The 27,328-nt window shown below is 48.8% G+C and overlaps 4 protein-coding genes across 18 annotated transcripts in view; 2 read left to right on the forward strand and 2 right to left on the reverse strand.

The window, feature by feature from the left end:
- Positions 1 to 15,353, forward strand: part of RNF212B (ring finger protein 212B) — a 64,886-nt gene extending 49,533 nt beyond the window's left edge. For 6 of the 7 annotated variants that reach the window (XM_070586900.1, XM_070586884.1, XM_070586886.1 and 3 more), the window contains one exon: positions 8,428 to 8,762. In XM_070586900.1, coding sequence (XP_070443001.1) covers positions 8,428 to 8,631 — 204 coding nt within the window. In that variant the 3' untranslated portion in view covers positions 8,632 to 8,762. Of the gene's footprint in view, positions 1 to 8,427; positions 8,763 to 15,203 lie in introns of those variants that run through there. The other variant, XM_070586893.1, reaches the window with a different exon arrangement.
- On the reverse strand, positions 36 to 12,104 carry HOMEZ (homeobox and leucine zipper encoding). 2 transcript variants are annotated; one of them, XM_008528995.2, is made up of 2 exons: positions 12,006 to 12,104; positions 36 to 2,801 (listed from the first exon to the last, which is right to left on the reverse strand). In XM_008528995.2, exons 1-2 carry the CDS (start codon positions 12,049 to 12,051, stop codon positions 1,204 to 1,206), a joined length of 1,644 nt encoding a protein of 547 aa, XP_008527217.2. In that variant the 5' UTR covers positions 12,052 to 12,104; the 3' UTR covers positions 36 to 1,203. The 2 variants fall into 2 exon arrangements, with proteins under 2 accessions (XP_008527217.2, XP_008527219.2); XM_008528997.2 differs by lacking the exon at positions 12,006 to 12,104 and adding an exon at positions 7,884 to 8,233.
- PPP1R3E (protein phosphatase 1 regulatory subunit 3E) lies at positions 12,795 to 18,483 on the reverse strand. 6 transcript variants are annotated; one of them, XR_011530404.1, is made up of 4 exons: positions 17,737 to 18,439; positions 16,983 to 17,437; positions 15,142 to 15,284; positions 12,795 to 14,845 (listed from the first exon to the last, which is right to left on the reverse strand). XR_011530404.1 is itself a non-coding variant. In XM_070586983.1 (3 exons), exons 1-2 carry the CDS (start codon positions 18,151 to 18,153, stop codon positions 17,015 to 17,017), a joined length of 840 nt encoding a protein of 279 aa, XP_070443084.1. In that variant the 5' UTR covers positions 18,154 to 18,483; the 3' UTR covers positions 12,795 to 15,756; positions 16,983 to 17,014. The 6 variants fall into 6 exon arrangements, 1 of the variants encoding a protein (XP_070443084.1); XR_011530405.1 differs by having other exon boundaries at positions 12,795 to 14,344; positions 17,737 to 18,411; XR_011530403.1 differs by having other exon boundaries at positions 12,795 to 14,344; positions 15,142 to 15,756; positions 17,737 to 18,396.
- Positions 15,217 to 26,750, forward strand: BCL2L2 (BCL2 like 2). 3 transcript variants are annotated; one of them, XM_008529007.2, is made up of 5 exons: positions 15,217 to 15,355; positions 21,487 to 21,905; positions 22,183 to 22,270; positions 22,747 to 23,186; positions 23,813 to 26,750. In XM_008529007.2, the coding sequence occupies exons 4-5, from the start codon at positions 22,755 to 22,757 to the stop codon at positions 23,960 to 23,962; spliced, it is 582 nt and encodes a 193-aa protein (XP_008527229.1). In that variant the 5' UTR covers positions 15,217 to 15,355; positions 21,487 to 21,905; positions 22,183 to 22,270; positions 22,747 to 22,754; the 3' UTR covers positions 23,963 to 26,750. The 3 variants fall into 3 exon arrangements, with proteins under 3 accessions (XP_008527229.1, XP_008527228.1, XP_070443125.1); XM_008529006.2 differs by having other exon boundaries at positions 21,487 to 21,884; XM_070587024.1 differs by lacking the exons at positions 15,217 to 15,355; positions 21,487 to 21,905 and adding an exon at positions 17,731 to 17,985.
- Positions 26,751 to 27,328: the final 578 nt, after the last annotated feature.

A 27,328-nucleotide genomic window follows, 5' to 3' on the forward strand; every position in this document is an offset into this window, starting at 1 on the left:
GCTCCATTAGGCTCTAAACCATAGAAGTGGCAAAGTGGAAGAGAGAGAAACAATTTTATTTTTGGCCTTTTTATTATTCTAGCAATTTGGGCCTTCCACTCTTATTTCTAGATGGTTAATCCATTGATATCTTTATATCTGACCCCAACTGATGAAAACCATTCTAAAACATCAATAATTAGTTTAGTTAAAGACCATGGTCCCTTTGTCCCCAAGACAGATCCTATAAAGAAAGGGAAGAGTCTCTTTTTCTGGACAAAAATTGAACCAACACCAAAAAGATGAAAAATCAGTGTCTGTCAAGCTAGGCAGGAGGGAGTGTCAGGTTTGTAAAACCAAACCTGGAACCCACCTACACTGTCTTCTGAACAGTCGAAATCATTCCCTCTCCTCTATTCTCTCTGTAACCTAATCTACTTTTTTAAAGGACATCTCCCCTAATTCCCACCTTCAATAAATATCCAGTCTAAATTACTCTCCACCAAATCATTAAACTTTTTCACAAGCTCCGTGGGGGAAGATTTACCCTGAGACAAATAGTGAACAGAATGGGGATTTTGGAAAGAGTTAAAAAGGTAAAAGGCAAAGTGACCCCAGTATCAGAAAATATTCTGCTACCTGTGTGACTCAATAATGAAGCAGGTGAAAGATACACAGTCAAGTTGGGATGAGGAAGAGGAAGTATTTGTGATGAGACGGGACATACTGAGATTCTTTGCTGCATTATGCGTGGACTTGTGCTCAGAGAGAAAAGGGGTACAAGGTAGCCTTGTATTCCAGGGAAAATGCTTGGACTAGGGGAGGCACTGGAATCATCAATTGAATCAAAATTCTTTACTCCTCCTTTCCAGTCCTCCTATGGACGTGGGGCCAAAGTCTGGCCTCTCTGTAGTACACTAAGGGAAAAGAACAGCAGATAGGAGGAGAGCAAGAGGCTTTACCCAGCCCATAGTTTGGACCAGATCCTTAGCGCTCTCTTCACTGAGGCTAGAGGCCTGGATTTCCAATCCCCACCTCACTTTGTGCCCTATGGTCATCCTCCCTGGTCCACCCTCACTACATCCCCCTGGCCCCAACCTCAAGAACAGAAAGCTTTTCAGTTCTTTGCCACAAGGTAATTAAAAAAATGTGGTTTCTTTGTTTAAACAGTGACTAAATTGGTTCATCTTTTAGTAACAGACCTCCCCTCCCTCAGCCCCCCACTCAGTCCTGTATGATCACGTCATCATCATCGTCGTCGTCTTCCTCCTCCTCCTCTTCTTCATCCTCATCTTCTGGCAGTTCTTCCTCCTCCTCTTCCTCCTCTTCATCTAGACAAACCACCACCTCAGCTGGCTCAGGTAATCGAGAGTCAAACCAATCCAGTACCTGCTGGGTGCTGAGCCTTGACGCCTGACTCAGTTGAGGGATGTCTCTTTCCCGTAGCTGTTGGTGGGCTGCCCAGTACCTCTCCAAGGGTCGTATATCCGGTGGGGGTGGGGGAGTTGGCAGAGGTGGTGTCTCAGCCCATTCATTCAAGGAGCGAGTTGAAGGCGGTGGTGTGGGAATTGCTGGGTCCTGGAAACTAGGGGCACCAGGGACTGCGTTGTCCCGAAACCATTTTAGTTGCCCATGCTTCAAGGCATAGCGTGTGTCACCAAACCACTGAATGATCTCTGGCCGAGGTAAACCAGTGATCTGTTCTAATTTATAGTAATCCTCCCGCCGTGCCCATTGGCATTGTAAAAAAAACGACTTGAGGATAGCCAGCTGTTCTTTGGTTTTGCGCTTGGTCTTTCGCTGGCGTTGCATATCTGGGGAAGGGTACTCTGCAGGGCCAACCCTACCTGGTACTGAGTTATGCCTTAGCCCCTGAGGCCAGGCTGGCTCCAGATGTGGGGGTAGTGCCTGTTCATTGGGTGACCGTGGTTGTGGGGTACAGCCCAGTGGCTGGAGGGGTTTAGAGGTGGCGGTAGCTCCATTAGCCAGTACCTGGAAAGAGGAAGAAGAGGTAGAGGAAGAAGAAGGAGTCATATTAGATGCTGACTCCTGCTTACAACTACTGGCAAGTAATGAGATTGGTGGGGGCTTATCCCGAGCACGTGGCTGGTGGACGGTTGTGGAGTGGTTCCAGGAAGCAGTACCTAGGCCATGTGACTGGTCAAGACCCCTGCCCGCCTGCTCCTTAGAGAGGCCACTACTTTGAAGATCCTGCCAAAAATTTGATTGGTGGGGGAATGCCCCACTGCCAGGTGCCATCAGGGGCTCCTTTGCTTTCTGGTGACTCAGTGGCTGTGAGGACTCCTCAGGCTCTACCTTTAATCCTTTCATCTGGGTGGGCTCGCTAAGATTCAGGGGCACTATTGCAAGACCAACTTGTTCTGGAGGTGGCACTGGAGAAGGAGGCACCTCCTCTGGGGGCCGCCCTGCATGATGAGTAAAAGAGAGAAGGGATTTGAAATGGAGTTGGTCCCGATGGTAGACCACTCGGGCTCGAGTCTCTTCTATTTCTTCAGATGACCAGCTAATGCCACAGCGGAGGCGCTGGGCCATGAACCAAGTCTTGACTTTCTCCATCTGCAGCCCATAGCGTAGACAGAGAAGGGCAATATCTGCTAGACTGGGATAGGGAAAGTTGCTGAAGGTTTGTAGCAAGTGTTCATTGCCATCCAGCTCACTGGTCTGGGCTGCTTGGGTCCACACAAGCTGGAGTTCCTCGGAGATTGGAGGGAGGCAGATGAGCCCCGCGGGGGAGCTATTAAGACTGCTGGCCTCTTTATTAGGAGGCATGGTGTTTTCTGATTTGTGCCCTTCAGAGATAGCTGTAATAAGAAGAGAAACAGCTCAATCACTGGGGCTCATCTTTGGCCCATTGCTTAATTTCTACCAAACAAAATGTTGGACTCCAAAACAATTAACTTCCTATGTGTACTGTGCTGGATTGCATTTAAAGTGCTTTAACAGTTTCCTATTTTCATAACCTTATGAAGTCATCAGAGCCTCTATAATTCCCATTGTATGTATGAGAAAACCAAAGTCCACAGAAGTTAAATTATCCCAAGTCACATGACTAGTGAGTACTGTCACCAAGACAAAATCTGTCTTTAGAGGGTAAGGAGGAAAACTCATCCTTACATAGCCTTTATCTTTCCAATTCAAACTCACTTCACCCTCTAGGTTCATGGAACAAGAGTTACAAAATGAAGACTCAACCACAAAAACAAGACGAGTGGTAATCTCAGAACTGTTCCAAACTTTTTTAGCTCCTAACAATTTATGATTATCTCTAGAATGTGGTGAAAGGTCGGGAATATACTGGATGAATATCTAGAAGGTAGGACAGCACCGTTCCTCTGCCCAGCCCCCAACCACCTTTTCTTTCCCTTCTTAGTGGTGGAGTGTTGGGGGAGGGGAAAGATAGTACCTTTAAGCCCTAAGCCCAGACCTGATAGTTTTATTTTTAATTTCAGTAGGAGAGGTCAGATAGCTGGGATCAATGGGGCTTACTCTCCACTGGGTTTAGGTCTGGTGAGAGTAAAGAGAGGGGACTGTTTCCCCCGCAAGTCATGCTTGGAACAATGGTTACCCCTCCCCCTAGCCTTTGTCTCTTCCAACTGCTCAGTCTCTCTCCAGGGAGCCTAGAGAGCTCCCTCAGACTTTAGCAGCCCCCTCCACACAGGGCGGAAGGCCTGCAGCTCTTATCTCTCAGTCCAGCTTTCTTCTCGTGACCAGGTAGGCAGGCTCATAATAAATTGTAGCCAGGTCCCACAGGCTACCCAGCAGCACCAGCTCCCAGGGTTATGGGTGCGGAGACTGCAGGGATAGCCCCCACTGTGCTTCATTCCTGAAACACCTGCTCCACTTATTTCCCAGAACAGTTCTGTTGACTGAATTTTAACTCGGCTCTATGTGTGGGCGTTAGAGACTCTTTAACACATCTGTCACCCTTTACTCCTAGAGGAATCCCATCTGAGTTTATAAATATTACTTCTGACAAATTTTTAAGGACAGGACAGGATTCCTATGTAAATGCTACATGATGAATTGAGAAAACTCTCAAGTCCAGAGAGTTAGAGATAGAGCAGTGTAATATCGGGGATTTTATATGATGATGAGAAAGATCTGGAAGCATTTTAATGTGTGTCACCATTCCCTTTTAACAAGTCAATTTAACAAACTGAAGGCCATGCAGAGATCCTAAAAGCAACACAGCTTGAAGAGAACCTTAAAGGGTAAATCGAGATAGTATGGCAAAGTGGGTAGAAATGATTCTTGAGTAAGGCCAGCCTGCAGTTTGAATCCCAGTGCTGGACTTACCAGCTATGTGATCCTGGGCAAAAGTTACTGGACTTATATGAGCCTTGGTTTCTTCATGTGTAAAAAATGGAGACAGTGCTAAGTGTATGTAAAGTTATATTTTACCCAACACCTACTATGTGCTAGGGGTCATCTGTAGGAGGTCCTGTTAGAGGGGGAGGTCTGGGGTGAGGCAGATTTAATGAACTGCAGCTCCACCATTTCCTACAGTGCTGCTGCCCTTGGGCAAGTTATTTACCCTTTCTAAGCCTTGTTTCCCATTGAAAAACAGGAGGTCAGAACAGCACCTACTTTGCAAGCTTATGACTAAATGAAAAAGTGCACCTGACGTTATGCCTAGAACAAAGTAAAGGCTCAATACATAGAAGCTTTTCTCATTACTTGAGCCTCATGGGGTGATTCTGATATAAGGTAATGCTCCTCCTAGACAACGGGGGAAATGAGCCAAAGACTGAAATCCTCTAAAATCGCTGTTTTCAATCTGTTTTTGTAGAGTCTTAATTCTATGATTTTACATTTTTGGACTTGGATATAATTCCAGAATGGATTTTTCTGCTTTAAAAATGAAAGTCACTGCTTTAGGAGAATTGAATCCATAATTTGGATATAAAGTCTTTCTGACTGCCAGGTGGACTGCAACGTGGTAGCTCTACCTTTCACCCTCCAGGTTCATTTTGGACACAGCTGAGTAGCCTGTGAGGACTTGCTTGCACAGCCATTTAGAAATTGTGGCCCACCAGGAACACCACCAAATCTAAGCTGGAGAATATTTTATGATTGCAATACTTGACACTTAGTTAACCTTATTTGTGTCCTGTTCTTAAGAACACAATAGCACTTTAGATAAGAAGAAAATGTAGCATAAGGAATACAGCAGTCCAGTGTGAGGATGAAGACTGCCAGACAGGAACATAAGGCAGGCACAGCAAGAAGCCTACAAAGAGGCATTTTTGCTTTCATTCATGTGGTTTATGATTCCTGATTCTCATGGCATCAGCTTGGTATTTCACTGTAACGTGCAGTAATGCAAATATCATATTTGGTGTACTATATACATCCACAGTTTTCCAATTAGTCAAAACACAGGTTGTGGAAGACTTCTTGATACAGAATGGTGTATCAAATCAGGCTTAAATCAAAGCACAGCTGTATAGCTGGTATCTCCCTGTTAGAATCTGGCTTTGAAGTAGGAAGACACTACAACCAGAGAGTGACTCAGGAGAACTCTAACAAGTAGGATAGACCCTACAGTAATCAAAACCACAGTGAAGACACTACAGTGTCTTGTGTTCTTGTGCCTCCATTTGGTGAGGGTAGAAAAAGGACTTCTATTGGCAGAGGTGGTGGCAGTGGAGATGGGAATATCAATTCTGAGTAATTACTAAACTTGTATCCTTAAATATGCCAGATATGTCCTACTGCTACTTAAAGTCACTAATTAAAAATATAGAGCCAGGATAACACCCTTCTTTCCCTTTGAGCTTTCTATACCCCTGGGCAGATGGGAGAAAAGAATGGGCTGCCTTAAACTTATCTGGGTGTTCACACAATCCTAGAAAAAGCGGTGTTCAGAACTTAAGGCTTGAGCCTAGGCTTATGACGAAAGCAGGAGAAAGTTCAAGTGGGACACTAGATATGATCCTGTTAAATTCCCTAAATCTTTATTCAGAGAACTGAAGAATGCCTGAAATGTGTGTTGTTGATACAGTTTTAAGGACCTTAAAGGATGTTTAGTGATTTTCAACGTATGTGCTTCTTAACTTTTTGGATTATGAACTTCTTTGAGAATGGATAAAAGGACCTTAGAAAGTTATGCCTACCCCCTTCCCCCCACCAAAATAGACATTCACACTTACACATTATATGTATAATCTCAGGGGGTCACTGGCTGCCCAGAAGCCCAGGTTAAGAACTTCTGCTTTATGTCCTCAAAACTTAATAAAGGCAATGGTGGTAATTGCTTAAAGAGGAACAAAAAGCTTAATGTGAATGAATGGAAAGAGAGGATGGAAGACAAGAATCTGAATAACTCTGGAAGGGACTGGGTATTGGTGATGCTAGTTGGCAAGAGTGGAAGGGAGGGGTGTTCAATTAGGCCAGGAGCCTGGCTTAACTGACCCACTGGATTACATGACCAATACCCATAGTGCACTGGACACTAGAGCTGGGGAAGCTACTCCCTAGTATGCCAAAATCATCTGCTTCCTTCAGCTGCCCTGTGTGGTTGGGCCAGTTGTGTGTGATTCCAAACCTGGTTATGCCCGTTGTTTTTCTATATTTATAAATAACTAATTAAACAGCACATAAACCTATGAAAAATCAGTGCATTAAAAACTGTTCCTATGAAAACAAAGTCAAATGCTTTGGAAAGACATAATACAAAGGAGTGCACATTATAAAAATTGTTGAGAGTAGGTAAGACAACTGTAAAAGATTTTTTTAAGGGGACTTAATCTGAAAAGTATTCTGCATTCAGATTGCTTTAAAAGTGTTTACATTCTCATTCCACTTTAAAGAAACCAAACCTGGAAATCACAGATGATGAGAGGCAGTGGCTCCTGTCTCAGACTGCACGTTAGAATTACCTGGGAAACTTAAACCAGGCACCCTCCTACTCTTTCTGACTTAATTAGTCTGGACTGGGGCCCAGGCTTCAGTAGTTTTAAAAAGTTCTCAGGGTGCAGCCAGATTTGAGATTTGCTTGTGTAATTTATACTAGAAAGACAATTGGGAACTCCAGTCAGCCGACTTACACAAAGAAAACGCCTGGACTACCCCAAAAGATTGGTGAAATGAACGTATTTTTAATGACAATGCTTAAGATATTTATTTGCATCATTTAAAAAATTCCCAACTTCAACTGGCTGTTTTGGTTTTTTCAATTACTGCCATCTACCTGTCCTAATCATACAATATAAAAGGGCTTCAAATGTATGGTGAGGAGGTTCATATGATAAAAGACCTGATCTGGGCCCACATTACCAAACAGGTCTCAGCTTGAGTCTTCTTTCAGTTTAGAAGTCTCAGATTAGGACGCAACACCGGGAACCTCTGGGGACTCGGGTTCTCACTTTCCTGGTTGGTTTTCTGAGTATGGCTGGGGAGGGGGTCAGAAGGGGCAGTTTCTCCTAAACCTTTCATTCCCAAAGGCCACTGCTCCCCAGAAGTAAGGCCAGGTTTCTGTACGTGTGCTGAGGTCGCCGGGAGGTAGTCGTGGAGGGGAGGAGGGGAGGCCTGGGAAGGAAACGTTTTTCCTAGCCTCCATTTCACAGGCAGTCTAGAAGGCTCCAAACTGGGTCAGAGAACAAAAAGTTGCTGCACTTGGGGCGATGAGCCCCAGGGAGCAGGCGAATCTCAATCCTCCCCTCGCCAAGGGCGTCCCACCCAGCCTTCCCCTCCTCCCTACACACCCACTCACCCTCCCCCAGTTACAACAGGGAACCGAAAAGTCCAGAGGAGAAAGGAGAGAGAACCGGGCGACTTCGAACCTAGAGTTCTCCTCCCCCCAGCGCGGGGACGGGGCTCCGGAGGTCGGAGATCGTACGGGGGCTGGGAGGGGGAAGTCGAAGGGGCTGGGGATCACTCACCGCGGTCCGGCCCGGGCGGCGGCTCCCAGCCTCGCACCATGGGCCGCGGGGGGAAAGGGGGAGAAAGGGCAGGGGGGCCTCCGGGGTAGGAGTGGGCTTCCCGCCCGGTGCGGCCTGCTCCGAGCCCACCCGCGATGAGGGCCGGGACCGGGACTGCCCCACCCCCCGCCCCCGCCACCGAGAGCGCGCCGGCTAGCCCAGCCCTGCTCCAGCGAATTGGAGGCGGGGCGGATGGGTGGGGCGGGCTCTGGGGGCGGTGCCACGGTGGCCCGAGTTCCGATTGGTGGGCGCAGGCAGGAGGGTACGGGCGGAACGCACTGGGCCGGCCATTGGCTGCGTGGGTCTCGGCTGAAGTCGACTATTGGCTGCATGGGCCTCAGCCCGGGTGGCTATTGGCTGCGTGGAGATGTCCCCCGGGGCCAGGGTGCCGCGAAGGGTACCTCCCCCAATCCTCGACCTATCCGCGCCGGAGCTTCCCAGTACCCTGGGCCATGTTCCTCCCGGAATTCCCCAAGGAATTCACAGCAGTTTGCTGAACTTTCAGATCGCGTACAACTACTCCCCATGTTTCCTCTTGAAGGAAGACTTTTTGAGCATCCCCTTGCCAGCCTTACACTCGAGCCGCGCCTTCCCAGCCGAGGGCCCAACCGCTGTCAGCAGCGTCACTGTAAACGAAGCGCCTAGAGCAACCAGGAACTTGTTCGAGATGGATCAAATGTCTTGCCACCCGGAAAGACGAGGATGCTAGCAGCCCGGCGCCTTTGGCCCCTTCCCGGGTCCAGCTTGCATCGGACAGGTGTTCTCAAAAACGAAGCGCTGGAGGGATCACCTCCTTGCAAACCACCCCTCTCTGCCCTAATAAAGAAGACCTGGAGCTCTGCCTCATATTTCGGGACCTTGGTTTTCACTGTCAAGGAAGGGATGACAATAAAATATACTTTTCACCAAAGCAGTATTCCACACACTCCGAAGTTCTAGGCCAAAAGTTTGCATATTTGGGATTCTCACTCTTCTGACTAAAACTTGGGAACAATACTTTCTGAAGTGACTCTTCTGTTCTCATGCTGGTCTTTGAAAAAGTCTCTTCTTACTTATTTAGGTCACTTAATAGCTTATATAGTAGTTACAATAATTTATAAAGCAATTTCAGACTTTGCCCTATATTTTGCAGACCTCACCTCTCCCCATATACCCACCAAAAGCCAGCCGCCATAACTGCTACTTCTGATTCTTCATCGCTCTGCTTTAAGGTCTAGAGCTCTTTCAGGGTTGCCAGACATCAGAAATATTATCTCTACTTCAGCAATGAGCCCTATTTTCTGTTGCTGGTCTTGTGTTTGCCCCTGCCTCCCCCCTCTCCCTTATTACATTCAGTAACAATCTCAACTCCTAAAAGTCAGCCCCACGTCCTTCAAACTAGTATCCAGCAAAAGCATCATAGGCGTAAACAACAGAAAGACATATACTCAGTTTTAAATTCAGGAAGTTTTGATCCCTCAGAGTTTAAGCCAGGGCTGATAGTATATACAGACCTTTTCCTGAATCGTGACTATTACAATGCCCCAATGATTTGTATGTAATGAAGGAAGGGAAAAGTGAAACATTTTAGGCAGCGGCAGCCCTCAGTTTTCAGTGGAGAGGTCATTCTCTCATAATCCAAACAATTCATGAAACTGGATTAACTCGGAAGAACTCATGGTGGTTTGGTTGGGAAGCCAGACAGGCACTGTCTGTGGGATTTAGCGCCTGCCCCTGGAGGGTTCAGTTAGGCATTCTGGCATCACTGACCGTGGCCTTAGAATATGAAAGGTGGAGTAGGGAGCAGAATCAAAGACAAATTTAGGAGAGGGAAAATCCCTCTCCTAAAAGGAAAAAAGGAGAAGAAATTCCTTTGCCCCAGTTCTGGAGTGCAGGCTGAAGCCTCCCTCTGTTACGTGAGTTTTACCCTAAGCTTTAGAAGATGGAGTGGAATGGGGTGGGGGAGTGGAAGACAAGAAGAGATCCAGGCTAACAATATCAGAGAGGGGAGGATCCCACCTTTAGCAAGACAATAACACTCCCAGCTCTCCCAGAGACTAGTGCTGAATAATGGGGACTCATTATGTTATTTCAACATGGAGATGTTAATCCCCCATCTTTGATGAAAATTCTCTCTCCCTTTGCATGGCTCAGATAGTAGCAGGACTGACCAGAGGCCCATTGACCCTATAGCTAAGCAAGCTGAAGTTTCAGGGTCCTCCCTTGCACAGACCTCTTCCAAAGCACTGGAGGAGCCCCAGCAAGTGTTAATGTAGTCAGTTTTTGTAAAATTTGAAAAAAATATTTGAACTGCAATTGGTTAAGGTTGATGTCTCTTTCCTTTCTGACTTTCCCTCCATCACACTTCCCCTTTTGTCAGGTGGTGGTGGAGAGGCCATGGGCATTTTAGGATTGGCTAAGGAAGCTGAGTTGGGGATACATTAAGTTTGGGTTTAGTACGTATACATCTCTGGTTTGCAGCTTCTGTGAATAGTTAAATAGTAGGTATAGTGTTATGGGCTGAACTGAGTTCCCCTAAATTCATGTTAAAGTCGGAACTCCCAATACATCAGAATGTAACTGTATTTGACGATAGGGTCTGTAAAAAGCCAATTAAGTTAAAATGAGGTCTTTAGGGTAAATCCTAATCCAATATGACTGTTGTCCTTATAAGAGGAAATTTGGACACAGACATGAACAGAGGAAAGACCATGTGAAGACATAGGGTGAAGATGGCTGTAAGCCAAGGAGAGAGGACCCTCAGAATGAAATCAACCATGCTGACACCTTATCTCAGACTTCTAGCCTCTAGAACTGTGAGGATTTCTGTTGTTTAAGCCACGCAGTCTGTAGCATTTTGTTAATGCAGCCCTAGCAAACGAATGCATAAAGCTTCCAGGAATGATCCTAATGTCAGCAATTCAGAGCATATGACATTAGTCACTGCAAATTTGAAATGCTCCAAAATCTTACACTACATATACCAAAGAAATGTGATAGTTTTGTCCCCAAGTTTGACAAAAATCCTTAAAAATTATGACATTATCACTTACAAAGTGTGAAGGCAAAACTTTTCTAAATTATCAAGAATTTTTAAAAAATGATCATGTAGAGGACTGAAATACCTTTCTCCACTCTTTATAGAAAACATATATAGTAATCACATGAAAAGGTTATCTAAGAGCATGCAGCTAAAAGCAAAATTGTAGGAAAAAATATATAGGTTTGCCAGGTAGATAACTTTTTAAAATTTTTCTTGACTTTGTGGTATTTGTCAGCTTTTTAAAAATTGTAATTTGTTTATATCTTCTCATTCTAAAATATATTCACTTTTTTCCTTAAAGATTGGCACCTGAGGGGCCAGCCTGGTGGCACAGGGGTTAAGTTTGTGTGCTCTGCTTTGGCGGCCCAGGGTTCGCCAGTTGGGATCCCGGGTGTGGACATGGCACCACTTGGCACGCCATGCTGTGGTAGGCGTCCCACATAACATCTAACAGGCTAACATCTGTTGCCAATCTTTTTTTTTTCCTTCTTCTCCCCAAAGCCCCCCAGTACATCGTTGTATATTCTAGTTGTAGGTCCTTCTGGTTGTGCTATGTGGCGTGCTGCCTCAGTATTGCTTGATGAGCGGTGCTAGGTCCACACCCAGGATCTGAACCCATGAAACCCCGGGCCACCGAAGTGGAGCAAGAACTTAATCACTTGGCTACGGGGCTGGTCCCTAAAATCTATTAACTTTTGTACATAACATACTTACTTTTCTCAAAAAAGGCTCCAAAAGTTGTATGCTTCAGGTGCCCAAAAACTTTGATCTACCCCGGGACTACCCAAATGGATCTGGTGAATTTCTGCCTCACTTGGGGAAACCCTGCTCCAGTGTTCTGTGCCCTGTGTGCCTTTAGCCAATTCTAATACCAGAGCTGAGGGCTGACCAATCAGAACTGCAAGGATTGAGGATCTGAGATAGCAAAAGCTGCAGTGAAGGAGTTTGTGGAAGAAGGATTTCAGACAAACCTATAGCCAAACTAAGATGTGACAAGTCTGGAAAGACAGTAGGGCCCTAGAGGTACCCTAGGCAATCAGCCATGGCGAGAATCCCCTTACCTCTCCTTGGGTGTCTGCTCCTCATGCTGACTCTACCCTTCAGCATATCTCGTTTCACTTACCACCTGTACTAAAGAGTGGGTGCTCTGCAGTGACATCACAATTTGGCCATTATGATGTAATAAGGAGGCATCTGATTTTTCTCGGGCTATCCTAACAGGGCTTCCCTATTAGGAAGGTTGTCTCATTACTTTGTGGGTAATTGGATTCTTTCATCATTCAGGTGATGTGGAAGTCAATACTACGTTAGAACTTGATGTTTTTCAAGGATGCCTCCTTTTAAATCCATTTCTATCGCTCCATTCTGGATTAGACAGAGGTCCTTGCTTTTCCTCTCCATCTTAATTTTCGTCCTTTGCTTTAGGGTTGCCCTTGATGGGAGAAAGGGCTTTGCTCTTCCCTCCAGTGCTTAAGGAGCAGAATGTAACTTAGATGGCCCCCTTAATGAAGAAGAGCCCTCCACCCAAGGTGAAGTATGGGCTTTTACCCAAGCTGTATCCTTTAACTGCTCCAGCAGCTGGTGCTGGGTGCCAGGGAACTAAAGTGCTGGGCCCTGGTAACTTTTCATACTGCTACCCAAAATGGTGGTGGGATCCTGTTCGGGTGTTTTATACAGGGCTGCCCAACTCTTCTGTATCTCCTTCCCACCCAGCTTTTGCGTAGGCAGAGAACTCCTGCGGACCGAGAATAGGACTTTTAAGAAATGGGGAATGAGAGGGAGGCATCTTGCTTCTGGGTCTCTTGCCACCCTAGCCCAAAACAAACAATATTTCTCAATACCTTATGATATACTTTCTTTTCATATTCCATCTTTATTTCAAATGTAAGGTCTTTTATCCAAAAGGGAGGGCAGGTGCATAAGAAAGCTGAATTGAGGCACAATGCTAATGAGTTTGGGGCCCAGTGAACAGAGCAGTGCTGTGAAGAAGGTGGGGAGGCTCTGGGAGGGCCTGAAGAGAACATTGGTTTTTGGGGAATTCACATAGCAAACTTTCATTTCCTTTCCAGGTTAGCTATTCAGTGGGTGGATCACTCAGTCTTTTTAGCAACTCCACTCTTTAGCAATATCACCAAAAGAAGTGCCAAGGCTGGGGGCATAGAGAAAACTACAAGTGCCTTTATTTTTCTTTATGCCTGGATGGAGAAGAAAATGGAAACTAGTAGCAAAAAAGGAAACATTTCCAATATTATCTCTTGCCATGAAAAAATCACGGGTCTGGGTAGAGGGCTGTTTCGTAGCCTGGCAATGGGATGTCATCAGGAGACCTCAGATTAAGTCCCATTTCAAGCTGCACTAACAAATTCCGTGACCCTGCTGGGGTCACTTCTCATCTCTGGACCTGTGTCCTCATCTGTAGGGGAGCCTCGACCCAATGATCTCTAAAGACAAGGCTTTTCAGATCTCTGATGCTATGACCTGCGAATTCCAAGGATCCAGAGTTCGAGAGAAACACAGGTGTTAGAAGCAAGGCAATGCGGGAGTTAGACTGGAGAGTTGAGGAGTTGGGGCTTATTATGAAGAGAAATAAAGGAACAGGAGGAAGGCTGAGACAGGTAGGTGTAGGAAGACATCTGAGGTCTGGATGAGAGAAAATGGCAAGTGTTCCTGCTGTGTTGCTTCAAGGAGCCAGGCCCCTGACCATGATAATGGTTTCTCTTATGGCACTTCCCAGTGCACAGCTGACGTGTTACCTCCTAAATTGCTCCTGTTCATACAGTCATCAGCCTTTAGAGGAAAGTCCCCACCACAGTGTCTAACATGACACATCTCTAAAGAGTCCACCAAACTCCTAGTGTTCCCCATGTCAGATTAGACTATCAGTTTACCCCCAGTGCCTGGGGGCAGCTCTATAGGGGAAGAACCAGAAGATTCATGTGTTGGTTCTATAAAGCTGAGAATGGGGGGTGGGTGAGCCATGGTACTTCTTTCAGAGAAAGAGCTCAGGAAACAATGTAGTATTCTTGGTTCCCTGCCTCCAACCAGTTTGCTTTTGTCCACTCAGTAATACCAGGGTTCCCAAGCACAGACCATCCAGCAATTGTCCTAGTCGGAGACCCTTCTAGCAGAAACTTTAGAGAATTGGCCTGGTGGGGGAGGAGGAAGGGGTGTGGCACACCAACAGGTGTGGAGGGTTGACTAGGGCTAGGAGAGAATCCCAGTGTATGGAAAGGCTGGAGTCCAAATGGGCTCCCAAGGTCCCTAGCAGGCAAACAGGGTAGTCCCTTGCTGATCCTGCAGAGCTGAGACACTGGCACCGGCGAGAGCAGCAAGCTCCTGGAAGAAGCAGATGAAGCTTGGGACCCTCAGTGCTTTGCCTTCTGCAAGCCAGTTTAGGAGACTGGGAGGATAGGAAGGCAGGACACAATTAGAAACTATGGTCTTTTCCTAATAAGAGATGATATGGCAAGGTTTTTAATTTTGCTTTTAAAGGAAAAAAATATAACATCCTGGTTACATACAGAGGCTCTGGAGATTTCCTTGGCTCACAAGCCTAGCTCTGTCATTTACTAGCTTTGTGATTGTGAACAAATTACCGAGCTTTTCTGAGCTGTTTCCTCATCTCTAAAACAGGGATAGTTTTACTTAACTCAAAGTGTTTTGAGAATTATAATGCATGCAAGACACCAGATTTTAGTAGGTAAGTAAATGTAAGCTATTATGATTGTTAATACAATGTAACAGTAAAGCACACACATTAAGCCAGAGATTATTACACACTGAGCCTTGACCCAGCCTCAAGCTCCATTATCCTCCCTGGGGCTCTTCACTGATGACTAAAAAGTGCACTGCTTGGTGGCTTCCAGTACAGTTTCTCTCTTCACTCTGCTGGAACTGTGACCTGAAGGTGATCCACAAGATGCATGAAATTCTGTTTTCTTCATCAGATAAAGATGGTGTTTAAATGGCCATCTGTTTGAGAAATCACTTGGGGTTCCTCTCTTTCAGCCATCTTTCTTCAAAGGATTAAGGCTTTGGACAGGAGGGGCATGGTAACAAGCCCCATGCTCTATTCTGATGCATGTATGGGCACACGTGCATGCACTCTCTCTCACTTAGTGATAAGGAAGAGGGGGATCCAGGAATTTTCTTAGAGAAATCATTAACAGATAGACATGGGTATGGGGGGCTAGTTACCTGGGAGCTCCTGTTCATCTGCAGCATCAGGAACTGCTTCTTTTCCCTCTTCTCCCTTCTAGAAGACTGTCAAGAAGGAGCCTGAGAGAGGAAGGTGGACCAACCATGGTCTTGGCAAAAAGGAAGTAGGTTCTCCACCCCTTCTGGAGGGAGAAGGAATAGCAGAGATCAACAAGGAAGAAGAGGGAGGCAAATGGAAACAGAGAAAATGAAGGTAAATACCCTATATGCTAAAAGAAAAATGAAAGTGATGAAAAGAGAGAGGGACAAAGAAAGAGAAAAACAAAGAGCTTAGGAATAGGGTAAGAGGAAAGGAAAAACAAACCAGCAGGTTAGCCAGGAGGAGAGACTTAAGGCATGAATGTGAATGAGTACACGAGTCTAGCTTTCCTATTTCACTTGCTCAGGGTATGGAGCAGACTGCCATCTTCTAGTGCCATTTAATTTCAAGTTGCTTTGATTCTTGATTTGAAATGTTTTTCATTTCTTATACCCATAATCCTTTGTCCTCAAGAGAGCCCCCAACACTGCTTCATCTTTGGGGCTCCCAAGCATCTTTTTCTCTCAGAGAGATGTTCCTCCCCAAAGCTGTCTCAGAGGACCCAGGCCGGAAGTCTGTGGGGCAAGAGCAAAAAGCAAGGGGCAGAGGATGAGCTGTGGTTTGAAAGCGGCCCTGGAATACCCTGAGGCTGCAGGCTGATTATGGGATGCTTCCTAGGCTCTGGAACATGTGTCAAAAACTGGAGGACTAACCTCAGCCCCAGCCAGATGCTGTGTTCTGAACTGTAGCATTCCAACTGTAGGTTGAAGAGTGTGGCTTCAATCTACACTCTGCCCTTCACAGATCATAAAATGTCAAAGCAAGAAGGGGCTTTAAGAGATCACCTAATCCAAATCCAGTTTTCCAAGGAGGAAACTGGGGCCCGACAGGTGAAGTAACTTGCCCAAAATTATACAGCTAGTCGTCAGTGACTTCCTTTTCTTCTGAGGCAGAAAGAATCAGAATAGTGATTCTTGTGATTCACTGTCCCTTTTCAAATACAGTCCATAAAGTGCTCAGAGGTCATTAGAAGGCACCCCAGAAAGGTAAGGCTGGCATTTTTCTGGAAGCCCCTGAGTGTACCAACCCCTCAGGCTACAAGGACCGGCCTGGAGTTGTTTTGTCTTCATTTTAATCTCCAGAGCTGCCTGGAGGCTGGAGGAAGGAGCTCTCACTGCTACCTGCCATCACTCCCCAGCCAGTCTGTGGAGACTGAAGCCAGGGACCATCGGGTGACGAGGGAATCCTGTCATAATGCCAGGGACTGGGAGCAATGGTCAAGTTCCTGGGGTTTAAGCAAGGCAATTACGGCTGAGTTAAAGCTGGGATGGGCAGGGCTGGGGGACCTGAGGTGGCAAAGGCGGGTGCGGAGAGGGAATGAGCCAGCAATTTAAATGACTTCACGGGGGTGAGCTCCTACTTCACACAAAATGCCTCCTCAATCCCAACGAGGTACCTTAACCTTCTACTGCTTAGGCCTGACGAACCCACTCACCTTCTCCCAGTGCCCACTCCCGGAAGAGGACGTCACCATCATCCCTATTCTGCTTTTTTCTAATCTCCCAGTGCCCTTTCCGGTCTCCTTCCTCCCTAAGTCCCGGGTTCCTTCCACTCACATCCAACTAGTGATTCCCACCCCAGTCTCCCCGACCTTCGCTGATTCCGCCCACGCCCCCAGCCCTAGGATTTCTCCCATCCTCCTCGCCCTCCCCGGCTTGACTCTCTTGGACAGCTCCCCGCCAATCCCGGTTTCTCCCATTCCTCCCCGCCACGTCTTCAGGCTTCCCCAGCCCCCAGGTGCCTTTGGTTTTTCGGCCGTCGGCCGCAGGCGTCTCAGATAAAGTGGATCCAGCCCTGGGGCTCCGGGGCTCCGCCACTGCCCGGGTGCTCGGGCCCACGGAGAGCATAGTCACGGCCGCCGTTGTTGTCCCAGAACTCGCGGCCGGTGACACGGTAGCGCAAGGCGAAAAGCAGGGCGCCCCCAATCGGCGGCGCGGGCAGGCGGAAGGCGAAGCGGTCGGCGCGCGGCGGAGGCGGGGCCGGGCCGGCGTAGGCGGCGGGCGCCTCGCGTTGGCTCCGCCAGCCGTCGGCGCTCCAGCGCACGCTCACGCGCTTCTCGTAGGCCAGGTCCAGCACGCGCGCGCTCCCGGCCACGCCCAGCGGGCCCGCCTCGGCGCGTTCCAGGCAGATGCGCTGCGCCTGCAAGCGGGCGGCGAAGCCGGGCTCGCTGGCCGGCTCCAGGGCGGCGCGCGCCTCCTGCGGGGAGAGGGGGAGGGGAAAGAAGGCCGGGTGGAGAGAGGGAAGAGACAGGGGGCGGGGTCAGGGCGACGCAAGGGACCAATCCGAGGTCGACCCCGGCGTCCCGCCGTCAGAGTGCCGCCCGGCTGGGGGCGTGGCCTAGAGTCACTCGCCAATGGGGACCCCCAAAAGGGAAGAGCAAGGGCAAGCCCAGGATAGGAGACAGAGATGGGTGTTCCTTGATAAGTCCCCTCCCACCCCGCTGCCGCGGCCGGGCAGGGGAGGTCCCGGGGAAGGGGCGTGGCCCTGCCGCTTACCTGGAGGCCTCGGGCGCGGGACTGGCACGGCGCGAAGTGGCGGAGGGCGTCTCTCTGTAGCTGGACCTGCACGTGGCGGGGCACCCGTGGCAGCTCTCCGGGGCGGAAGCGGCGCACGGCGGTCAGCTCCAGCCCCAGCGCGTCGGCGAAACGCACTCTCTTGCGGGTGTCTGGACTGCGGCTGCGGGGCGCCCGGGCCCCGCCGCCTCCGGCGGGCGCAGAACGGGCCCGGCGGCCTCGACTCGGAGCGTGAGCACGGGATCGGGCCCCGAGGCGCGTCCCGCCCTGGCCTGGCTCCTCCTCCGGCTCCTCCTCTAGGCTGGGCCGCTGGCTGCGGTAGTAGGCGCGCTCCGTTAGCGCGGCGATGAAGCTCAGGTTGCGGGGGATGTCGGTTCGGGGGGCCCGCTCTCGAGACATGGCATCCCCCGACCTGGCGGGGCCCGTCTCGCGCCCGCCCGGCGTCCACACGGAAGCCGCCGGGCCCGCTTCAGCCGCCCCACGCCATTCCGTAATCTTGCTGTCACCTCCAGGATCCTCCACCTCCTGTAGCTGTCCTGCGACTACCTTCCCCTCCCACTGGCCATCAGCTCCCAGGGTCTTAGACCATCACCTCCTGTCTTCTGCGAGCTGTCTGCTCTGAGCGTGCGCTCAGCGGCGCTCACCCTCCGGTCCCGCGGTCTTCGCGGCCTCGGCCCCCGCCCACAGCCCTCTGACAGGTGGTTCCCCATCTGTCTTCGCTGCGTCTGCACCAGGGGGCGGGGACTCCACTCTTTCGGTCTTGAGTGAGACCACTCGGCCTTTTTTTTTTAAGCGCCTCAACTTCTGCGGCACGGAAAGAGTTAACGCAGGGAGGAAAGAGTAACCTTCGTTTTCTTGCAGGGGAAGGTTCAAAATGCCCAGTTTGTGACTTTTTCTTCAGGGCTTACAGTTTTTTTTTCTAAACCCTAGGCTCCAGGTTTGGGAGAGGGGTGGCGGTGGGAGCAAAGAAGGGAAGGTCATAAAAGACAGAAGCTGAGCTGTGGCGCTCAAAAGGGTGGGTGGCCCATTGGCGAGAGTTCTGAATTGAGAGTTGTGGGAAGACATGGCTTCTGGTCTCACCTCTGCTATTCAACTGTGTAACCTTGAGCAAGGCACAACTTGTCTGGACCTCAGTTTTCTCATCTGTAAGAAAGTGGATTAGAGTTCTGATCTCTAACCTGACCGTAAGCCCTTTGAGAGCAGAGGCTGTGTATGATTCGTGGTCAGTTTCAGCACGTAGTAGGCCTTCAAATTGAATGAATGAGCTCACAACTTTCTTGGAGCTTGGACTGTGGGGTTCTAGTTTCAGTGGGAGCTTCCAAGAAGGGCACAGAGCTGGATTTTTTTCTCTCTGTTTTTTCTACATTAGTGAAAAAAACGTGATGCTTTGTTTAGTTTTCTTCTAGCTTCTCTTCTGATCTTATGTAGCTCTTACAATGTGCTAGGTATGGTAGTAAGAGTTTTACAGATATTAACTCATACAATACAGCCATCATAAGAGTAGGAGTAGTATTATGCCTATTTTACAGATGAGAAAATCGAGGGAGACAGTGTCTAGGACTCTTTCCTAGGGTCACATAGATAATAACTGGAGAGCTGGGATTAGAACCTCAGCAGTCCAACTCCAGAGTCTACTCTCTTATCCACTGGTTATATAAGATTAAAACATTTCATAGTGATAATTAACATCTTCCGAGTATTGAAATGGGGAATCTTACAGTAGAAATGGAATCTAAATGTAAAACAGCAGGAGAGTTTAACTGTAACATCACCAGTGACTAGGCTGGAAATAAACAATGAGACAGGTACCATCTTACTACTGCACAATTCATTCCTGTTTGCATTTTAACTCCGGTATTAACCATAACAATGCTATTTAGCCAGGACTCATTTTTAAAGTGATATTGAGTTTTACTTTCTTATTTTATACATACAGGTATAATCCATGGACATATTATTTTCATTTCTTAGGGTGTAAAATAATGTTACATGAATTTATGCTACAGTCTAGCAGTTTAAAACTGTCTTCCTCGCTCTGGTAAAATGTCATAGATGGACTAGATAAGCTCAAAGTCAACCTATATGGCCTGAGGTTTTGGTAAAAGCTCTGTTTTCTTTTCTACAGTTTGAGCTGCCATTCCTTGATTCTGTGGTGTTTGTCTGAGAAGATTCTTGAGGTACACAGCTTTGGACCCAGTATAACTTGTGTTGGTCCAGCAGCTCTGTTCTCCTGGTCCTGGTCGCTCAGGCTAACATTGAACCTTTACTCCAAATTTGCTTAAGTCTTTGTTCCTTAAACAGCCACTGCTGCTATCTTCAGATGTCTGACAGGGCCTGCTCGATAACTGGCCAGAGGCTTTGAGTGATTCAGTCAACATTTACAGAGGGTCCATTAGGCCATAAGGACATAAAAGTGAATGAAATTCAGTTATGCTCTCACAGAGCTTATAAATAAATGGGTGGGCAGACAAAAGTGTATTTGGATCCTGAGGCTTAAGATTATGTTTATTTCAAGTAAATGTCTTAGGAGAAATCAGGATTGCAAATGAAGGACTGGACTAGATTATTCTCTAAAGAAGGAGGCAACCTTGCTGGTGGCAGCTGGAATGATCAGCCTAAGAGCAAAGAAGAAATGAGGATAGTTGAAAGGATACAGTCATAAAAGAGTGGAACACCTTCAGAATAGAGGGAGAACTGAGTTTGGACTTGTAAATGATGTGGTAACAACATTGATCACCTGAAGCAGGAGAGGTGACCTTGTAGCAATACAGTTAAGACAAACTTTCAAGTCAGACAGAATTATATTGAGTCGCAGCTTCTGAGTATCTGGCTTTGGGCAAATTAGCCTCTCCAAGCCTCACTTTCCTCATCCATTGAATGAGGATAAAACAGCATAAGGAGTGATATGAGGACAAAATATCATGCATGTAAAGAAAGCACTTAGCACCTAAGAAGTCTTCAGAATGTGTTCATTGTTACTGTTATTCTTACAGAAAAGACCTTGCTTCTCCAGTGACAGTAGGGCAGATGGGAATACCAAGGCTTGGACTGGAGGTAGATGCAAAGAGAACCAGCAGGAAAGAAGAATTGGGTTGCTTCCTTCTGGTCTTTGGTTGGAGATGCCTCCAAATGGAGCGGAAGGAAGTGCCAGCTGCAAAAGCCGGTGGGGCCCAGTCAGAATGCCTGAGGGCGCCCCCGTGTGGATCAGCTGTGGTCAGGCTGCTCGACTCCCTGTGAACTGCCCTGTATAAGAATATTGCCACGTATACATACTAGACATATGTACATGTGCATATATATATATATGTAATCTGAAAGGATAAACATCGACCTTGACATTGGCAGCCTCCAGGAAGGGAAGTGCAATTGTGGGAGGGGTGGAGGGAGATTGAGATCTTGCATTTTTTCCCCTATACCTCTATATTGTTTGACCTTTTCATAGGGAGAATGAATTCATGTGTTGGGTAAAAAAGAATTAAAAAGAAAACCAATCTGATTACAAAAAAGGGGAAGAAGATGAAGAAAAGTTACCTGCAGAAACCAGTTATGATCCAAGGCCTGGCTCCCAGACACCTAGCTCAAGCCCCAGCCCACAAAGAGACCTCTGGGTTAAAGGTCCTGGAGAAAAGAGGAAGTGAAATGTTTGGTGTCCCTGTCATGTCTGCCAGTCCCATAGGGCGAGGCACCTGGCAGGCAGTTCTCACTGGAATGGGAACTGCTCCTCTTTTCCAGGCACCCTCTCCAGGGCTGGAAGAGTTCAACAAGTGCGAGGAACATTAGAGACCTTCTGGAAATGCTGAATTTGCTCCAAGGTTTCCTGAAGTCTAGCTGGCTTCTCCAGACAGCCTCCAGGCTCAGGAGCCCCAGCTGCCCTCTGTGCCCTCTCCGCCCAGCTCTTCTTGGCCTGTAGTGTCCCTCTCTCTTCCTGAGTTGCAGCCCTTCCCAAGCCTGCGTCCCAGCCCCGCCCCTCTCTCTGGACGCATCTCTGGGCCCCATCATCACCCGGCGCCGGGCCCTCCTTCCCGCCCCCCCTTTCTCCTCCCTCCTTCCTTCCCTCCCTTCCTCCCTCTCTCCCTCCCTCCCAGCTCCTGCACCAGGAAACGGCCCGGATCCCGGCAGCGGCCTGACCCGTGAGATCCCTAACCTGGCAGGCAGGCGGGGTTGGAGACAGGCTGAGGGTGGGGGTGAGGGAGGAGCTGGGCCTTTGGGTTGCACTGGGGGCAGCCGGGAGTAGAGATGGTGTCGGCAGGAAGCCCTTGGCCCTGGGTTTCCCGGGAGGACAGTCATTAAACATGGATTCGGCCACACAGCTGGTAGAGCGTTGGGGGCAGGGACCGGTCCCGGGAGCTGCAACCTCAGCCTTTCTCAGTCCAGACCCTGATGCCTGGCCTTCCGTGCCTAGCTCTGCTCTCCCCCTCCCCTTCCCAGGGCTCCACGCTGGCCAGGAGGATGAAAGGCCCCAGCTGGGGGCTCCTTGCCACCAGCGCTGGGTCCTAAGAGCTGCCATCCAGGCTGGGTGAGTGTCTCCTTCTTTCTCTGTGCTGGGCAACCCTTTGCTTCTCCCACCTTTCCCTTCAGCCCCTGTCTCTTCCCTTATCTTGTGCCTCTGCCAGCATCTTCACATCTTGCCTCGGGGGAGGTCCTAAGCCCCTTCCTCTAGCCAATAAGGTGTGTACTGTGGAGAGGGGGTTAATAGGGGTGTCATAGAGCTGGTGTTGTCTTATTGTGGAGAGAATCTAAAGTATTTTTAAAAATAAAATTTACTTGTTTTACATTTAATTTGGCATATTGCGAATTTAAGGGCCAACCCATCATGTCCTGGTCCCTCACCATGACTTAGTTCTCTTGTTCTTATCCCTCCCTGCCCAGTGGTCTCTGAGCATTTTCTGCCACCTCCCTCCCTCCCTGTCTCACCGAGATGGCCAAGCCTGAAATGCCCTTTCTGGGTCTGTGACCATATATTCATGCGTCTTTCATCTTTGACTCTTACAGCCGCCCGGATGGCGACCCCAGCCTCAGCCCCAGACACACGGGCTCTAGTGGCAGACTTTGTAGGCTATAAGCTGAGGCAGAAGGGTTATGTTTGTGGAGCTGGCCCCGGGGAGGGCCCAGCCGCTGACCCACTGCACCAAGCCATGCGGGCAGCTGGAGATGAGTTTGAGACCCGCTTCCGGCGCACCTTCTCTGATCTGGCGGCTCAGCTGCATGTGACCCCGGGCTCAGCCCAGCAACGCTTCACCCAGGTCTCTGACGAACTCTTCCAAGGTGGCCCCAACTGGGGCCGCCTTGTGGCCTTCTTTGTCTTTGGAGCCGCGCTGTGTGCTGAGAGTGTCAACAAGGAGATGGAGCCACTTGTGGGACAAGTGCAGGAGTGGATGGTGGCCTACCTGGAGACTCGGCTGGCCGACTGGATCCACAGCAGTGGAGGCTGGGTAAGAGGCTTCTCAGTTGCTGCTCTGCACATCCCTCTGCAAAGCTGGTCTCCAGGGAAGAGATGTGGGCTCTGGCTTGAGTCTAGGGGGCAGTTCTGCTGGGAATGAGGTATAGGGGCTGAGTCTCGCTATTTGGGTGGAATCAGATGCCCTCATTATGGGCATCATGCTGGCCTCTGCACTCCAGGGCTGCCATGCAGTCAGCACTGGATGGGCTCATGCAGAGACCAAAGCAGAGACCAGGATACACAGTACCCAGGGAGTACCTGCAGGGAAATGGCATCCAGCCGTCAGGAACTTTTACACCTAAGGACGTGGCATGGGCGGGGGGTGTCAGGGATGGGTGGTGGTCAGGCAAGCCTTGGCAAAGGATGCCAGTTCTGAGCAAAACTTTTGGCCAAGGAAGGGATGGGATTCGCTTGAGGCAGAGAAGGCAAATGAGCCAGGCGCTCATGAAGAATCAGAGGGGCTTTTAGCCAGCAGAGCTTTGCCTGGAGAGGAGATGGGTGTGGGGTAGTGCTTGCAATGGATGGAACTGGAACTCTTCCTCTCCTCTTTTCTCCATTTTTTCCTCTCCTGATATCCCTTTCTCCTTCTTTCTCTCCTACTTCCCTTTTCTCCCACAGGCGGAGTTCACAGCTCTATACGGGGACGGGGCCCTGGAGGAGGCGCGGCGTCTGCGGGAGGGGAACTGGGCCTCAGTGAGGACAGTGCTGACAGGGGCCGTGGCATTGGGGGCCCTGGTAACTGTAGGGGCCTTTTTTGCTAGCAAGTGAGAAAGTCCAGGGCCAGGTCGGGCTAGGTGTGGCTGGGGGATAGAAGAGCAAGAACAGAACAGAGAAATGCCCTTGGAAGAAGTGGGGTCACTGGATGGGCATGGAACGGGGATGGGAAGGGGCAGGGTAGTGTGTGAGGGAGGTGAGTGTGCCAGGCAGGTGGCTGGAAGAATGAGCTGGAGACACTGGGAATGTATTTGGAAAGTCAAGGGGCCAGGAGATGGAGTCATTCCAGGGTGGGGGGAGGTGGGAGGGATCACGTCCATAGGTGTAGGCACACGAAATGACACCTGGAGCCCGATTTGCAGCCCTGAGGAGCATGGACTTGCATAAGGGATTGTGCCTCCATTGGAAGAGTGGGATTTGGGGAGAACGCAGAAGGCACATCCCTTTGGAATGGAAGCTCGGGGTTCTTAGGTGATAGGAAGAGGTGGCTGTGACTGTGGGCTGCTTGGACACGCGTGTGCATGTGCACGCGTGCTCATATGCATGCTGGGTTGCTTGTCTAATCTGGTGGCTGTGGTATTCTTCAAGGAGAAAACATTCCCTCTTGCAGTGGCAAGAACAAGGGGCAGTTCTCTGCTCCTCCTCCCAACCCTGCCTCCCCCCTCCCCTTGTCCTGATGCCTCAAGGCTAAGGGAGAAACACTGTATCCAGACCAGGGCTTCAGGAGCTTCTTTGCAGAAAGTCAAAACGTTGTTTGCAGGGCTTTGGAGAGAAGAACGGTTCTGTAGCTGGCCTTGTTCCTTCATCGTCCCCCTTCCCTGTGCATCACGCACTTGCTGCTGCCTCCTGGGCTCTGACAGAAAGGCAGGGCTGTGGAGCCTGCGGTGGGTAGAGGCTCGGTAGCTGGACCTGCTGGCCGCCCTCCTCTTCCACTGGGGCACACGGGTGCCTCAAGTGTTCCCTATCTCTGGGACCTTCTGTACCCAAACTTAAACTCTAAATTGGGGCTCTAATTGATTTTCCTTTTGAGTGTGTGGATGTAAATGCTGATCTAGAATACAGTCTGGTTCCTGCACTGGGTCTCAGTGAGACTGTTGATGCCTTGAGAGGAACATTCCAGCTCTGAACCCCATGGGTGTGAGGGGGACGTGTACTCCGTGACTGGCCTATTCCGTGTGGTGGGCTTTGGTGCTGCTTTATCAAGGGCCAAGTGTATGGGTTCTAGAGTACCTACCATGACCTACAAGCATTTACATTTTCTTTGAAGACACGCTGTTTGCATGGGTGTTACTGTCTGTACCTCTGAGTCTGAGGATATTAACTTTGGAGCTCACAGTCCTCTAGAACAGATTCTGATTATAGCTTTTTCTTTTGAGGAAGAAATGATTTCACTCCAGATGCATGCCCTGAGCCAGACCTCACTGCTGCACTTTCCAAGGTGCTAAAATTGCTGCTCTCGATGCTGTCTGCAGACACAGTGCTCTAGAACCCTGCCCTTGAACCTGAGCACTGATTAGCTTAGCTAGACCATGGTTGACTCTTGGAGATTTTCACTTGGTCCCAGAATGTGGCAACATAGTTGTACTCACTAGAATGTGGGACCAAAATTGGCCTCAGGTGTTCAGCCCACCCTTTTGCTTTTGAGAGAGGGCTGCACTTTTTAATGGTATTTATAGGGGAGGTGGTGGACTGCAGGCGCCACTTGCTCTGTCGTGAGTATGCTGATAACCAGAAACTCAGAGCTGGTCTGTGGCAGGCAGTTGGGGTGGGGGTGTCTCTGACTTGCTCAGGACAAACTAGGCCAGTGGTTTTCAAACTGCTTGGCAGAGCCCCGACGTTTCCTAGGGGTTGCCTCAGGAGTCCTTGGGGGAGATGAAGGGGGGCACTGAGCAGGCTGGGCTACTTGCCCTCAAATAGAACAGCTCCCCTTGTAGCTGTCTTACATATCGGGGTTCAGGGTAAGATTTTATTTGCATTAAGGGGTTTGCTGCTGAAAAAAAGTTGGAAAACCACTGACTAGACCATCAGCTTCAAATTGGAGCCTGTGCTCCCCCAGGTCTGAGGCAAACTCTTCACCCTGCCCTCTCCCACAGGACACCTCGCCCTGTTAGCTCTTCTGGGGGCCTTTAGCAAAGAGGGGCAGTAGGGACCGTGGCCAGGTTACTGAAAAACCCTCTCTGAGGCCTTCGCATCTGGGTGGGAGGAGAGGCTGTTTTCTGAAAGGGTAGAGGGCTTGGTCTGGATTCCAGAAGCATAGCTTGGATGGGATCACAGTGGGCAATGTCGACCTGTCCTGCCCTTCTCAGCTTGAGGGGCAATGGAAACCCCAGAGACTCTTCTGTCAGGGAAAACTAGAGACTCTCTTCTAGAGCCATATAGTTCCTTGGGATTAGCTCTTGGCCAAGAAGGCTGAGTATGGCTCCCAATTTTTAAATCCATTTCATTTTTTAAAAAATAAGGGGAATAAATATCTAATTGCCATTTTTCAGAGATTAAATAGGTGGAGAGGGTGTGTCTTGCTCTCCAGAGCCCAAAGGGACAAATAGGGACTTTGCTTAGGCCAAGGAAGGCGCAGAAGTAGGGCAACTAGGTCCTGTGATTATTAATCCCACTCCCCACTTCTCCTAGGGCATACACTATTTTACTTTTTTAAATCATAAAATGGCGAGAGAACAGATTGGTTAGTTTAGAAGAAAAGAAAAAGCTCTATAAATATAAATATATATTCCTGTATTTTTATTTAATAATTTATAAATACCAAGTTCATTTGACTTTTATTTTTGTGTAATATGTAATGGTCGTATTAAAAAAAAATAAATAAAGCCCAGAAGTTTAATGAGAAGGACTGAGCAGGGTTTGTGACTTCTACACTGTATAGCTTGGGGTCAGGACATTTCTTGATCCAGTCATCTCTTCATGACCTTGTTAAGGGCAAGAATTAGAGTAACAAGGATTTGGGAAGGTGTTGAGATTAAAAAAAAGAGAAAAGCAATTCAGAGTTGTTCCCCTGTTCCCCCACCCTGGCCAAATGCCCAAAGCCAAGAGCTCCATCTATGCCAACCCAAGCCTTAAGGGGGTGTGTGTATACAGTACTTTGGGATGGCCATAAACAACCACAAACCAAAACAAAGAAAACTTACCAAAAATCCCTGTGTGATGGTAATCAAGTTCCCAGTTGTGGTTCAGCCTCTCACCAGAAGTGTGTGATAATGAGCATTTCTCCCCAATTCCCGCTGCCTACTTCAGACTTAAAATAAGTCTGGAAAAAATGGAGCCCCTGCTTCCTTTCCTGCTCCCCTGAGACATTTGGTTTCAGCCATTTTCATGCAAACTGCTAAATTGGATGGAATCTACAGAAACTATTCAGCCCATCCCGCTGTACTTCTAGTCTAGGACCACATCAAAGTCATGCCTGACAGG

The sequence above is a fragment of the Equus przewalskii genome, chromosome 1 (genome assembly GCF_037783145.1).
Source record: "Equus przewalskii isolate Varuska chromosome 1, EquPr2, whole genome shotgun sequence".
NCBI lineage: Eukaryota > Metazoa > Chordata > Mammalia > Perissodactyla > Equidae > Equus > Equus przewalskii.